At 37.8% G+C, this 12940-nt stretch overlaps 3 protein-coding genes across 3 annotated transcripts; 1 reads left to right on the top strand and 2 right to left on the bottom strand.

The window, feature by feature from the left end:
* The first annotated feature begins 2448 nt into the window (after positions 1–2448).
* On the top strand, positions 2449–4370 carry LOC132164254 (Pentatricopeptide repeat (PPR) superfamily protein). The gene has a single exon (XM_059574724.2). The coding sequence runs from the start codon at positions 2464–2466 to the stop codon at positions 4285–4287; it is 1824 nt and encodes a 607-aa protein (XP_059430707.2). The 5' UTR covers positions 2449–2463; the 3' UTR covers positions 4288–4370.
* Positions 4371–5701: 1331 nt separating this feature from the next.
* Positions 5702–6980, bottom strand: LOC132163898 (putative pyridoxal 5'-phosphate synthase subunit PDX1). The gene has a single exon (XM_059574275.2). The coding sequence runs from the start codon at positions 6853–6855 to the stop codon at positions 5920–5922; it is 936 nt and encodes a 311-aa protein (XP_059430258.1). The 5' UTR covers positions 6856–6980; the 3' UTR covers positions 5702–5919.
* Positions 6981–8542: 1562 nt separating this feature from the next.
* LOC132163790 (O-glucosyltransferase rumi-like protein (DUF821)) lies at positions 8543–12655 on the bottom strand. The gene is made up of 6 exons (XM_059574161.2): positions 12318–12655; positions 11619–12199; positions 10921–11110; positions 10744–10808; positions 10061–10271; positions 8543–9095 (listed from the first exon to the last, which is right to left on the bottom strand). The coding sequence occupies exons 1-6, from the start codon at positions 12417–12419 to the stop codon at positions 8748–8750; spliced, it is 1497 nt and encodes a 498-aa protein (XP_059430144.1). The 5' UTR covers positions 12420–12655; the 3' UTR covers positions 8543–8747.
* Between the last annotated feature and the right edge of the window lie 285 nt (positions 12656–12940).

Genomic DNA, 12940 nt, shown 5'->3' with positions numbered 1-12940 from the left:
GCAATTCCTCAATAGCAATTCAAACAGCAAATTATACAGGTTCATATAAGCTCATACATTTTTTTTCAAGTTAATTAAAGTTCTAATCTTTTGATGGAATACTAAAATTTGAGATGAGTTTTATTAGAATATTACAAATTTTATTATAAATAAACTGGAAAAAAGAAAAAGAAAAGAATCACTGATAGGTATATATTTGGAAAAAAATCAAAACTTGATCCAATGGCTTTATGTATTGCTGAAAATGACTATACTTCAAGCTCCAATATAACCTGTGTTTGTCTTTTATCTTGAAAATAATTATGTTAAATTATGGGTTGTTTTAAGAGTTAAGTTAATGAGCCGAGCGGTGATTTAATATAATATTAAAACAAACGTCTTGAGTTTGAATATTTTTTTTAAAATTATTTATCTCACTTTAACTTGACCTTCACACGTAAGAAAATATAATATTAATTAAATAATTAAATCAACTATATTTTAGGAGGATAACTTTGAAATGATAAAATAATGTTGCAATTACATAAAAGACAAAAATGCCTCACAAGTTTGTTTTCCAGAAAACTTCAAATGGTGATGCAAATGGGAATTATTGACTCTAAAAGCATGGATTAAGAAAGCAATAAAGAAGGACCTTTTAGCAAGTCTTTTACAATATTTAAAGCTTTCACATGGGACATCTGTGTTTTCCTTTGTTTAGTGGCTGCCACTCCTGCTCGAGTATGAGTAGGATTGGGTTTTTTAATAATTTTGTTTTTTGGGCAGTACCGTAAATATAAAAGAATAGCTCATTTCTTATTTAGCAGGTGAGTTTTATAGTGATTTTTTTTATATTTATTATTCGAATTGAATCTCTACTATTAGAATAATGATTTGTCTGTATTGTATGTAATATATATGAACACTTAGAGGTGTAAATTCGATTATAATTAGTGGTTATTAACTAAAATCACTAGTCAGAACTGTGATAACCAATTAGTCAATTTTAAAAACTGAAACCGAGTACCCAGTTACTCCCTACGTGAGGGTAGGTCTATTTTGATGTACGAAAAGATTAATTGAATTGGTATCTGGTGAAAGTCGTTTATGATATTGATAAGATGTTGACCAAAAAATATATAGTACAGAACTGTCAATTTTATATATATATATATATACCAAAATATATAGTACATCATGTAAATCCAAATATAAAGTAAAGTAATGTCTGAAAAGGTGTATGTGTGTGTGAAATTTGAATGACAAGGTTGATAAAGTTGGTAAAATGAGTTTGAAAGGTATGCATCCTGGCCCCTGGTGGCTGGTAGGACCCCAACAACAAGTCTTGGGTGGCATTTTTCTAGAGGAGAGGAACCCATGATATGATTGGCACGAGGTTAATGATGAAATGAATTCCCGTGAGCCGCGCAAATATTTAATTTTCTTTTTTTTTAAAAAAAAAAAGACTATTTTTAGATATTTGTTTAAAACTTGAAAATGGTTTGAAACATATTTTTTTTGACATTTTGGGTTGTATGAAAAATTGCCAAATATTTTTATATAATATGGGGAGTTGAGAGGAAAAGAGAGACAACAAAGATGAGCCATGGAAGATGATAGTGTGTGAGTAAAAGACAGAACTAGGAAATTTTATGAGAGGGTCTAGCCAATTTATTTATTTATTTATTTTTCAGATTTTTAGAATTTTTTTTAAACAAAAAAATATTTTGGTTGTTTTTTATGAACTAAAAACTACCGTAAGGGCAAAAAAAAAAAAAAAATTAATGGGTATGGCCCAAAAAAATTAAGAATAGGGTCAAAAATTTTTATTGGATAGGACAAAAATTTTTAAAATAGGGCCAAAATTTTGTTGGGGAACCAAATGACTAAAATTAAAACTTTATTTTTTATTTTTACTTATAATTTTTTTTCCTTTATTTTTTTGGGGTGGGTGAGGCATGGCTACCCGGTATACCTTATTGCATACTAAAATAGAAGGTATACATATGTGTGATTGAAATTCAGTGCAATTACCTACCTATATAACTTGCAATTTGAGTATGTAATTGTGAAAAGGTCTTTGTGGAACCTATATACCAAAGCAGGTGTTCAAGCAACAAAAAAAAAAAAGTGTTCAAGCAAATTGATACGTGCTTAGACAGGTAGGCCCCATAAAAGGCGCTCTTACAATTGCTTGCCTAGAAAGAGAGCGTGGTAAAATTGTTTGCACAAATAAGAAGCGTAAACTATTTGCGCCTCGTAAATGTTATTTTCTTTTGTTAAATCTTTTACATCATACTAAATACTCAAAAATTAAAAATTATATATATATATACACGTAAAAATAAACGGGTCCTAAGTTAAAAGCTTCTAGTTATTAAATTTCACGCCATCATGCAAAAACAATAAATCAGGATGACTAGAAATGGAACACTCGAATCCGTTAGGGTTACGTTAATTATCGTAAACAATAAACAATAACTCATGACCTTAGGCTATGCCTCATGCTTGAGGCAAAAATTCAAGCTTTGGCCCAGACTTGTTAACCCAAAACACTACTCTACGTTCTCAGAGGACCAGAATCTCATTTCTCTTTTGAAATCTTGCAAGAAAACCTCAGAAACCTCTCAAGTCCATGGCTTTATGGTCAAGACTGGCCTTGACCGTGTCCCCTTCACTCTTAGCAAGCTTCTCGCGTGTTCCATCAATGACATGGAATACGCAGCCTCTCTTTTCAGTTATATACAGAATCCCAATTTGTACATGTTCAATACCATGCTCAGAGGCTATTCCATTGGTGATGACCCAAAGCAAACTTTTGGTGTTTTCAGTCATTTGAGGGCTCAAGGAATTACGCTAGACCAGTTTTCTTTTATTGCTACTCTTAAAGCATGTGCTCGTGTATTGGCCATTGGAACTGGGCAAGGGATTCATGGGGTGGTTGTGAGGTCTGGGCATGGGCTGTTTATCGATGTAAAGAATACCCTTCTGTATTTGTATTGTGCTTGTGCGAGAATTGGGGATGCCCATAAGTTGTTTGGTGAATTTCCTCAATATGATTTGGTTTCATGGAACACTATGATGAGTGGCTATCTTCATATGTCTCAGCCTACTATGGTATTGGATTTGTTCTGGCAGATGTGTAGGAGTGCTTTGAGAGCCAGTGTCACCACAATTTTGAGTGTTTTATCTGCTATTGGTGATTTTGGAAATTTACATGGAGGAGAGTCTCTTCATGGGCATTGCATTAAAGTTGGCTTTTGTTCTGATTTAAATTTGGTTACTGCTTTGATTGATATGTATGCAAAAACTGGGAATATTGAATTAGGGCGTAGGATTTTCAATGAAGCTGCTGAAAAGGATGTTGTTACATGGAATTGTATAATAGATAAGTATGCAAGAAGTGGCATGGTAGAAAATGCGGTAGCTCTATTACATGATATGAAACTTCATGGAGCGAAGTCGAACTCGTCTACATTGGCAGGATTGCTTTCAGCTTGTGCTGCCTCTGGAGCCATAAATATAGGCCGACGCATTAATGACTATGTGGAAGAGGAGGAAATGGTGTTGGATGAGGTTCTTGGAACGGCTTTGGTTGATATGTATGCTAAATGTGGGTTCTTAGAGAAGGCTATAGACATCTTTGATAGGATGGAGAGCAAAGATGTGAAATCTTGGACAGCCATGATTTCTGGTTATGGCGTTCATGGGCAGGCGAGAGATGCCATTACGCTATTCCACAGGATGACACAGGTGGGCTGTAGACCTAATGAAGTCACTTTCTTGGCAATTTTAAGTGCTTGTAGCCATGGAGGGTTGGTGACAGAGGGCATGAGATGTTTTGAGGGGATGGTATGTGAATATGGCCTATCACCAAAGGTTGAACATTACGGATGTATGATTGATCTTTTAGGTCGTGCTGGATTGCTAGAGGAAGCACATAAGTTAATCAAGAGCTTGCCCATTAGGGGTGATGCTACTGCATGGCGTTCACTGCTTGCAGCTTGTAGAGTCTATGGGAATGTTAAATTGGGGGAATGTGTGAAGAGAGTATTAGTCAAAATATACAATGAACACCCCACCGATTCAATCCTTCTCTCTAGCACTTATGCCATTGCTGGAAGGTTGCCAGAAGAAAGAAGAATGCAGGAAATGAAGGAAGAAAAGATAATGAAAGGAGTGAAATGTAATTCAGTTGGAACAGAGGAAGAAAAGGTGATGAAGGAAGCTGGATGTAGCATAATTGAGATGGACTCTCACTGGTGGCCTGGTGGGCACCTAGTTGGGGAAATGAGAGTAATCGACTGACTGGTATTCGTTCTCTGCCCAAGGGAACATTAGCACTTTTTCCCTTTATGATAAATGTTTTTGACAAACTGACCCAATAAGAATGCATGTTATTTTCTCTAGTTGAAATAAGAGAGACGACCATTCTAGATCTTGCAAATTCAAGTTCTTCCCGGTTGGCGCTGTGAAGAAAAAGACATGAAGGAGGAGGGGAAACTCACCGGTGAAGATCTCTCCTTTTTTCCTTTTTTTTTTTTTTTTTTTTAATTAAAAAAGTGTAGTGTGATTACTGTGTGAGGTATAGCATTAATTTTTCCATATACATCCTATAAGGCATGTACCAGTTGATGTATAAATGACGTGAGGGCTTATTTAAATCTCATTTTTCTGCACCTACTCTCTGGCAAAATAGACTGCCTCCTTATGAAAGCATTCTCATCTACTCCATCTTCGTTTATCAATTTGGCTAGGTGGTGAAAAAGACCCCTTGTTGATTTCTTTTTGATCTCTGTTCTTTTGTACTCTTACCCAAAAATAAATAATAAATAATTAAAAAAGCCTGAAAGGGAGTATGAAGAAAACGAGAAGCACATACTCAAACCTGGTTTCTTATCACTGGTTCGTAACACGGGCTGGACCCATATACTAACCGCTGCTACTGGTGGCCCAAGACATGAAATTGGATCATTGACTCATTTGGTCGAACAATTGGTGTACTTTGACCAATTTGACATTGCAACTTTATAACAAAAAACCAAATCGGGGAAAGTAGATTGTTTGAGATTGCATTTTTAAAAAATTACAATTTGAAAAACTTAAAAAAAGAAAAAAGAAAAAAGAAAAGAAGCATGCTTAATTGCATTTTTTAAAATTACCCATGGATTCATCAGGAACAAACACATCATTTAAAAAAGCATTGTATATAATAAAGCAAAGTTGGGCACATAAAAACTTATAAGAAATTTGAACTATATCAATACAAACGCAAAATTCAAGCTTCAGGTTCACATCTAGTCTAACTCAATAAGAAAGGTACCACAAGAGAGAAGCTTCAAGTCAATCAAATTAGCTAACATGCAAAACCCATAAGCACGATCGCCCAACTCAACCAATACACATTTCATGTATGTTAAAACTAGCTTCTAAACGGTCGAGGGAAATTCAAAATTGTTCCGGTACTACAGTTTTTAAGACTTAAGAATTTAAGTGACACTGTCGTGACAATCAAATTTAATTGTTTAGTAGGCAACATGATGACGGTCAATTTGGGGTACCACGAGTTTTCCTCAAAGTATTAAAAGCCAATTTGAGGGTACCATTGCATCATTGCCTACATAACAATGTCGCCAACTGCCATAAGAGTTATTCAAAACACAACAGGAAGGCAATCATTTCCAGAATTAGAATAAGCTTATATCAGAACCATCCATTCTCATAGACCAAAAAAATATGTAGTTCTTTCAATTAAGCTACCAACAATTATACTTGAAAATAACACAAACCATTTCCAGAATTACAGAACAAGTAAAAAGCGACGACCCCATGAGCCCCTAAATCGTCTTCAACCCAGAAATACATCCATTACAAAGAAAAACTATTTCATTTTTCTAGGCATATTGTTTATAATCTTCCAAGAGAACCCATGATTTTCTTCTACTCAGACCGATTCGCGTACCTCTCAACCTTATCATCATTGAGATTAATCCCCACCATAGCCTCACCCAACCCACAACTCACCTCCGCAAGCATGTCAGGGTCGCTATAATGAGTCACGGCCTGAACGATCGCCCGGGCACGCCTTGCCGGGTCGCCGCTCTTGAACACGCCGGAGCCGACGAACACGCCGTCGCAGCCGAGTTGCATCATCAGCGCCGCGTCTGCGGGAGTTGCAACCCCGCCGGCGGCGAAGTGCACGACGGGGAGCCTCCCGAGCTGCTTGGTCTGCATGACCAGATCGTAGGGCGCGGATATTTTCTTCGCGAACGCGAACACCTCGTCGTCGTCCATGTTCCTCAGCACCCTGATGTCCCCCATCACGGAGCGCACGTGCCTGACAGCCTCGACGACGTTTCCGGTGCCGGCCTCACCCTTGGTGCGTATCATCGCCGCGCCCTCGCGGATGCGCCGGAGAGCCTCGCCGAGGTTCCGGCAGCCACAGACAAATGGGACCCGGAAGTTGTGCTTGTTGATGTGGTTATCCTCGTCGGCGACGGTGAGCACCTCCGACTCATCCACATAATCGACCCCAATGGCCTCGAGGATCTGCGCCTCCACGAAGTGGCCGATGCGAGCCTTAGCCATGACTGGAATAGTCACGGCCTGCTTGATCTCCTTGATGAGCTGAGGGTCACTCATGCGGGCCACGCCACCCTGTGCCCGTATATCTGCGGGCACACGCTCCAGCGCCATCACGGCGCAAGCGCCTGCCTCCTCAGCCACCCTGGCCTGTTCGGCGTTCACCACGTCCATGATAACTCCGCCGCGAAGCATCTGGGCCAGGCCCACCTTCACAGAGAACGGCGATTTCTTCGCTGTCGTCTCATATATCGCGCCGTTTCCATACACAGTAACTACTCCGGTGTCAGCCATTCTTTGAGAGAAAGAGAGGAAGGCTTTGTGTTTGTGTTTATGATTGTGAGAAATGAACGGCTGGGAGTGGAATATAAAGAAGAGAGTCGAGCGGGTAGGGATTGCTTTCTTTCGGTGGCCTTGAATTTTGGGCTTCGTGTATTTAATCTTGATAGCTTTTATGGTATGCAATTGAAAGACGTGTCTCGCAGATACTGATTTTTGCAGTTATTTTTGTCACCAAGTGAGCAAAATGTTTTGGCTTTACAATAAAAGATTTGCTTTGCACCCCTTTAGATAATGTTTTCCAAGTAATTAATAACTTTTATTTGGTATAAAATATTATTGATTAATGCTTTAATAAGAAAAAATAAATGTTTCATATTTTACTGATTTAACATTATTATATTTACATAGCTAATGATTTATTATAAGTTTACAAAATTAGAACCGATAACTAATTATGGACCGTCACATTGGTACTCATATACTGTAATAGAAGAGTTTGTAGTCTTTAAGAGGTAGCTCAATCGGTTCGGTTATTAGTCTGAATGTCTTCTCTCATTTTCTTCCACGGAACATGTAATAAATAAATAAATTTATGAAGAGATTAAAAGTCTTAGATAGAAAGAGTTAAATAAGTTGTTAGGTGAAAAAAAGAAAACCCATTTTAGAGCACCACAAGTAAAATTGGGTTTGATATGTTGGAAAAGGGTGAAAAATTGCATATTAAAATAATATACGGGGAGGGCGGAAAGCCGCCCGTTTCCGATTTCCACTGCCTTCCACACAAATGTTTGCCAAATTAAAAGACAAAAGAAGTGCTTTCAACCCCCACACACTTTTGGAGTGCCCATTGAAAGCAATCCCGTGTGTTGATTTTCCAGTTTCCACTTGGATGGTTGGATACCCAGTAATATGAGGCCTTCATGCACATATGAGTCTATTGCCACTTCCATCACTTTCTCACCCTTTTATTTTATTTTATCTTTTCCTTCTATACTCCCTAATATGGTGGGTTAAACGGTTGGATTGAAATCTCCTAAAATTTTCTTTAAATTTAAGATTCTTAAATTCTTAAATCTCAGTCGTTCATCTTATCTAACCGTTTAAAATAAGCCATATTTCAGTATTTAATGAGGAAGCTACTAAAAATACATTTGCATGAAGGTAACTTACTCATTAAATGCTGAAACATAACTTATTTTAGACGGTTAGATGAGATGAATGGTTGAGATTTATATCAAATTTAAAGAAAATTTTAGAGGATCTCAATCCTGTTAAACTTGCTAAATTAATAGTGCGTGCATACCTTGGTTATTACAAAGATTATTAATTTTAAATATTACGGATCAAGATCTTAAAATTGTAAATTCTTAAATTATAAAATTTAGGTCATTTTTAAGTATTAAAACGCTTTAAAAATATCACTTATTAAAATGTTACATGTCAGGGTCAAAAATTAAGTATTAGAGGTATTCCCAATCCTAAATTCAGCAGGCAGATTTTAACATCATCAATACTAATTTCTTATTTGATAAACTAGAATAATGAGCTTGTTCGAAGGTTCGGGGTGAGGATTGCACGTGCTGAATGGTGCTAAATGACTGTGTGGCAATGATCGCAGACTTCCTAATTACATTTTACTATTACTAATCACTCTTATCATCTTCACTTATGTTCCGGAAGGCAAATAAGAAATCCCACATGCACAAGACACATTGCAGCCTTAAAATCAAAACTACTACGTGTTGGGGAGTTCAATTTTTATGAAGAGTTCAAAAGAAAGAAAAAATGAATATTAAGAAAAATTTAAGGTCCTCAAAAAATAAAAAAACTAGTAAAAGGCAAGTTATAAGAAACTATAATACTGCGAAATTTAATTTTACTTTATAACCGCAATGAGAGGCACCCTAATGTGAACGTCTCTGCACTTTCAACTTCTCCATATCTTCCACATCCATGATGCTTTTGTTTTTCTGTTGTATTAAGCCCTTGATGAGATTACTATCGGCAGACTGGAGGGAGCATGGTGGTGCTTCTGAAGGGAAGGCAGTTGATTTTTCCAGGAATTGCCTCTGCTTGTCATCAGCTAAGCAAAGCAGGGATTTTGGACACACTTCTAGGGCAGAAGATGGAGGGACTGGCTTGAAGTTCTGCAGCTTCGAGTACTCTGTGATGAGATGAAACATGTAATCATAGACCCTATCCATGCTTAGGGTTTCCATTAAAGTCTGACCTTCTTTTCCTATTGCCTTAGCCTGATCAGCCATATTTTACATAAATTAGTAAACCATTAGAAATTATGTCATCAACGAATGAGTCTTAATCCATAAGCACAAATATTATGAACAAACAACACTAGGTAAGCCAATTCAGCCATAAAACTGATGAAAAATAATAATAGGGAATAGGCGTTCAGACAGCACCACCTAAGCTGCTGAAAATAGGATGGTTCTATTTTACATTCAATGCCATCTTGTAAAGGTTTATTTTCTCTATCTTTAGTTCAGATTTCACCAACAGCAAAAACCATTACTCTAGTTGTTAAGAATATACTGCAGTACCAAATCTTGTAGGAAAGTGAGTTGCAATGCACACATCCAAGCTTGGAATAAAAAAAGCTGACATTGCTAAAGATGGTCACCATGGTCAACAGAAAACTTCATTACCAGCATATGATGTGGAGTGATAAACCTCATGTACAACTCACCATTGAAAACCGACTTGCAAAGGCGGACACTTAGGATTGTAATATGATGTTGGATAGTATTCATAATGCTGTAAATCAAAGCTCCATTGTGTTTTTCATGAGATTTTTACAAATATCTTTTTTCTTGGCATGACTGGTAACATAGCCAACAGTTTTGTACTACTAGAGTTAGTGGTACTGTTGCTCCTGTGGTCATTGTGCTGTAGTCACCATTTTTTTCATTGTTCCTGTTGTCGTTTTCATGATAGTTTGGTGAGTGTGGTACCCTATGAAGCTTGAAGAAAACCACCTTGTTAAGCTACAACAAGCACCAGCTCTTGTAATGCTACCACTAACTACTGCTACTATCGATTACTACTAGTATTGCTGTTAATACCGGAAAGCATGAAACAGGATTCAAAAAAGATCGGACACATTAACAAAAACTCCTACGCTAGATATGGCCATACCAGTTTTTATCAAAGCATTGAAATAACTAGAAGAGACATAATAGAAATTTAAGTCAAAACATACCTCAGATGGGTGTTCATTACCCCAGTCAACAGCGTACTTTAAAGAATGACACAAATTGGTAGGAGAGACCGGCCAATAGTTTTTCTTGGGAATGAGACCACGACTGAAGAAATCTTCATACTGAGGGGATATTATTAGAGAAAGAGAACCACAAGATAGAATATACTTCAAGCTCACAGACCAAGCATAGCCTTCTGCATAGATTTTATACCTGCAGAAGAAGAGGGAGGAAAATGAGGGGACATAAATAATCAGCTGCAAGTTGAGTGCATACCCTATCAGAGGAAAGTAGGTCAATAGAGTACATTATCCTAAAAGATATTAAAACTCTACAGCTCGACACTGCACGCAAGACTTGCTGAGCCCCACAAGGACAATCCTAGTTTAAGTCTTAAAACTCAAATGATGAATTTCTTCAATGAGTACATTTGTTATACAGTTCTGACCACAAAAGGTTACATGCAATCTTAAGGATGAAAATGATCAAAAGCACAAAGAGGTCTTAATTGATTTCCCAAAATAAAAACCACATACAAAACTGTCTAATAATTTAGTCCAGTCACTGTCGAATTATGTTCTGAAACCACCTGGATCAGTCTATCAGTCTATGCAGTTTTTCAGACAGTCCATTAAAGCATGAGGGTCCCCTATCCAAACGTGACGTTACTAAGAGAAGTACTCACCGGTAATCACACTGCCTTGACAATTTGGATTGCTCATAACCAATTCTTGCTTCTTCTTCCCAATCCTGCAATGTAAAGCAACAACACAACATCAAAACTAAATCTTTCAGGCATTTAGTCCATTACTTCAATATGTTTAACTCGAGAAAACAGTCCACATGGTAACTACAACTCCACCTGACGCATAATTTTTGCTCGCCAAATCCTAGAGTGATTACATTGCACTAACGCTGTACGAACAAGAGAACCAACATTGGGATTTCCTTTCCAGTATGCACGGGGCAGCTTCTTCGACCAACTTAGACTTTGAGAGCCTCTTTTAATGTCTCGAAACTCCTCATCCCAGGGCCTTACATTTGTCTCTGGCCTGCACAAGAATCAATTTCATCTAACACATTCACAACAAACCAAATCATGCCCAGACACGAAAGTAATGTCATTTCCAAATGCATAAGCTATGATTCCCAAAAGGGACACAGGAAATTAAGCTAGTGGGCATAAATGTTTCAGCATAATAATTATTTAGACTTTCATTTTAGCATCTCGGGTATGTTTGCTAATATGTTGTGGTGGTATTTTTTGTTTTTGGTTTAAAAAAAGCGTATATGTGTCATAAAACTAAAAATTGTTTTTGGTTTTTGAATTGTTTGTTAATATTTGTCTTAGAGGCCAGAAAACAAATACATAAACAATTCTTAATTTTTCTTTAATTCGTTATATCTCACTAACTTCAGTGCTGAGTAGGTCGAATCTGAACCATTTAAATAAAAATAATAATTAGGATTTTAAGAAATCAACAAAATTAATAAAAACAAAAAACACTCACGATTTTCTTTTCTTTTCCTTCATTTTTTTTTTCTCTCTCTAATACTTACCAACCCCAGAAAGACCAATCAGGAAACGGGATGTCGTAGTGATCCTTGGTGGTGCAATACCGAAACAGCGGCAACGGCATGGAGCTATACTCGGTCCGGTTGACAATAGGCTTATCCATGCAATCAAACATCAAATCCACATCAGGTACCATCCCAGGATACCTCTTGAGAAGCTGCAACAACCCCCATATCGTGAACATCGCTCGGCTCTGCACGCACGCGTAAAGCAAGTCCACGTAGAGCTTCCCCGCAACGATTACGACACGGAGAGCCGCGAATTTCTGGGCTTCAGCCATATGGGTCAGCGAAATCCCGGTCGTAGCCCAGGGCTCGAGGTCGTGGTGGATCCACCGGAAGAAATCCGGGCATGTCTCGCTCGGTTGAGAGGGGTGAAAACGGTGTCGTTCGGGGGTGGTGTTGGGGTTGGTGGCTGAGTGACAAGCGAGGTAAGAGCAGTGTATGATTTTGTACGTTTTCAGGTGGGTTTGCTCGCCGAAACTCCTGGGTGGGAAGAGGTGCCAAGGCGTGGGGTCTAGGTTGTGGCCCGCGAGGGTCTTGGTTTGGGAAGCGAAGTCGTCCACCTGTTCGATCAAAAGCCACAAAGAGATTCAGAATCAGCAAAACGTAGAAAAAGATAAAGAGTAGAGCACTTGTTTGATGAAATGCCGCAACGAAATATGTAGAGAGGGGGAGAGAGACCTTGTAGAGGAGGAGGGCGGTGACGGAAAAGGTGGCCAAGGCAATGACGCAATGGAGGAGATAGGCGGGCGCGCGGGGTGTGTTTCTAGGGGACAATCCCATGGCGTTTTGGCTGGCATTGCCATTTGCGTCTTTCCCATCTTTCTATTCGTTTTTGGTGCTGTCTTTTCGCCGATTTCGCATTTGCTTTCCGTTTTCCGAATGATTTTTGTTTAGCTTCTCTTTCTTCTGTTGGGATCCACCGCCCTTTTTTCCGTCCACGTGGCTACTTTTCCCTGGAAGGGAAGAGACCTTTTCTCGACCCATAACAGACTGGCAGCGTTGATTGCTCTCATGCAGTCTCCATTCTTTATTTTATTTTATTTTTTTTTTCGAATTTATCAAATTGTTGGATCTTAACGTTACTCTAGGTACTAATGTACTATAGTGTCTTTGGCAAAGGACTAAAAAAAAACTCAACTATTTCTCTCAAAATTAATTTTAATATTCTTACTTTTACATTATATCACATTAATAACTTTTTATTACTATTCAAATAAAAAAATTACTATAAAACAATTTTTTTTTTATTATTTTTTTTTTCATATCAATCAAATCTGTTACAATTTCAGTCTACTTCATTT

This window comes from Corylus avellana, chromosome 8 (assembly GCF_965113065.1).
Source record: "Corylus avellana chromosome 8, dhCorAvel1.hap1.2, whole genome shotgun sequence".
Lineage (NCBI taxonomy): Eukaryota > Viridiplantae > Streptophyta > Magnoliopsida > Fagales > Betulaceae > Corylus > Corylus avellana.
The sequence above is the reverse complement of the archived record's forward strand: the minus strand, read 5'-3'. Positions and strand labels throughout refer to the sequence as shown.

Coding starts and splice junctions, on each gene's coding strand:
- LOC132164254 (XM_059574724.2), top strand. CDS start 2,464: ATGACCTTAGGCTATGCCTCATGCTTGAGGCAAAAATTCAAGCTTTGG.
- LOC132163898 (XM_059574275.2), bottom strand. CDS start 6,855: ATGGCTGACACCGGAGTAGTTACTGTGTATGGAAACGGCGCGATATAT.
- LOC132163790 (XM_059574161.2), bottom strand. CDS start 12,419: ATGGGATTGTCCCCTAGAAACACACCCCGCGCGCCCGCCTATCTCCTC. Junction 12,200..12,317: donor CCGCCCTCCTCCTCTACAAG/GTCTCTCTCCCC, acceptor TTGATCGAACAG/GTGGACGACTTCGCTTCCCA. Junction 10,809..10,920: donor GAGCAAAAATTATGCGTCAG/GTGGAGTTGTAG, acceptor TTTACATTGCAG/GATTGGGAAGAAGAAGCAAG.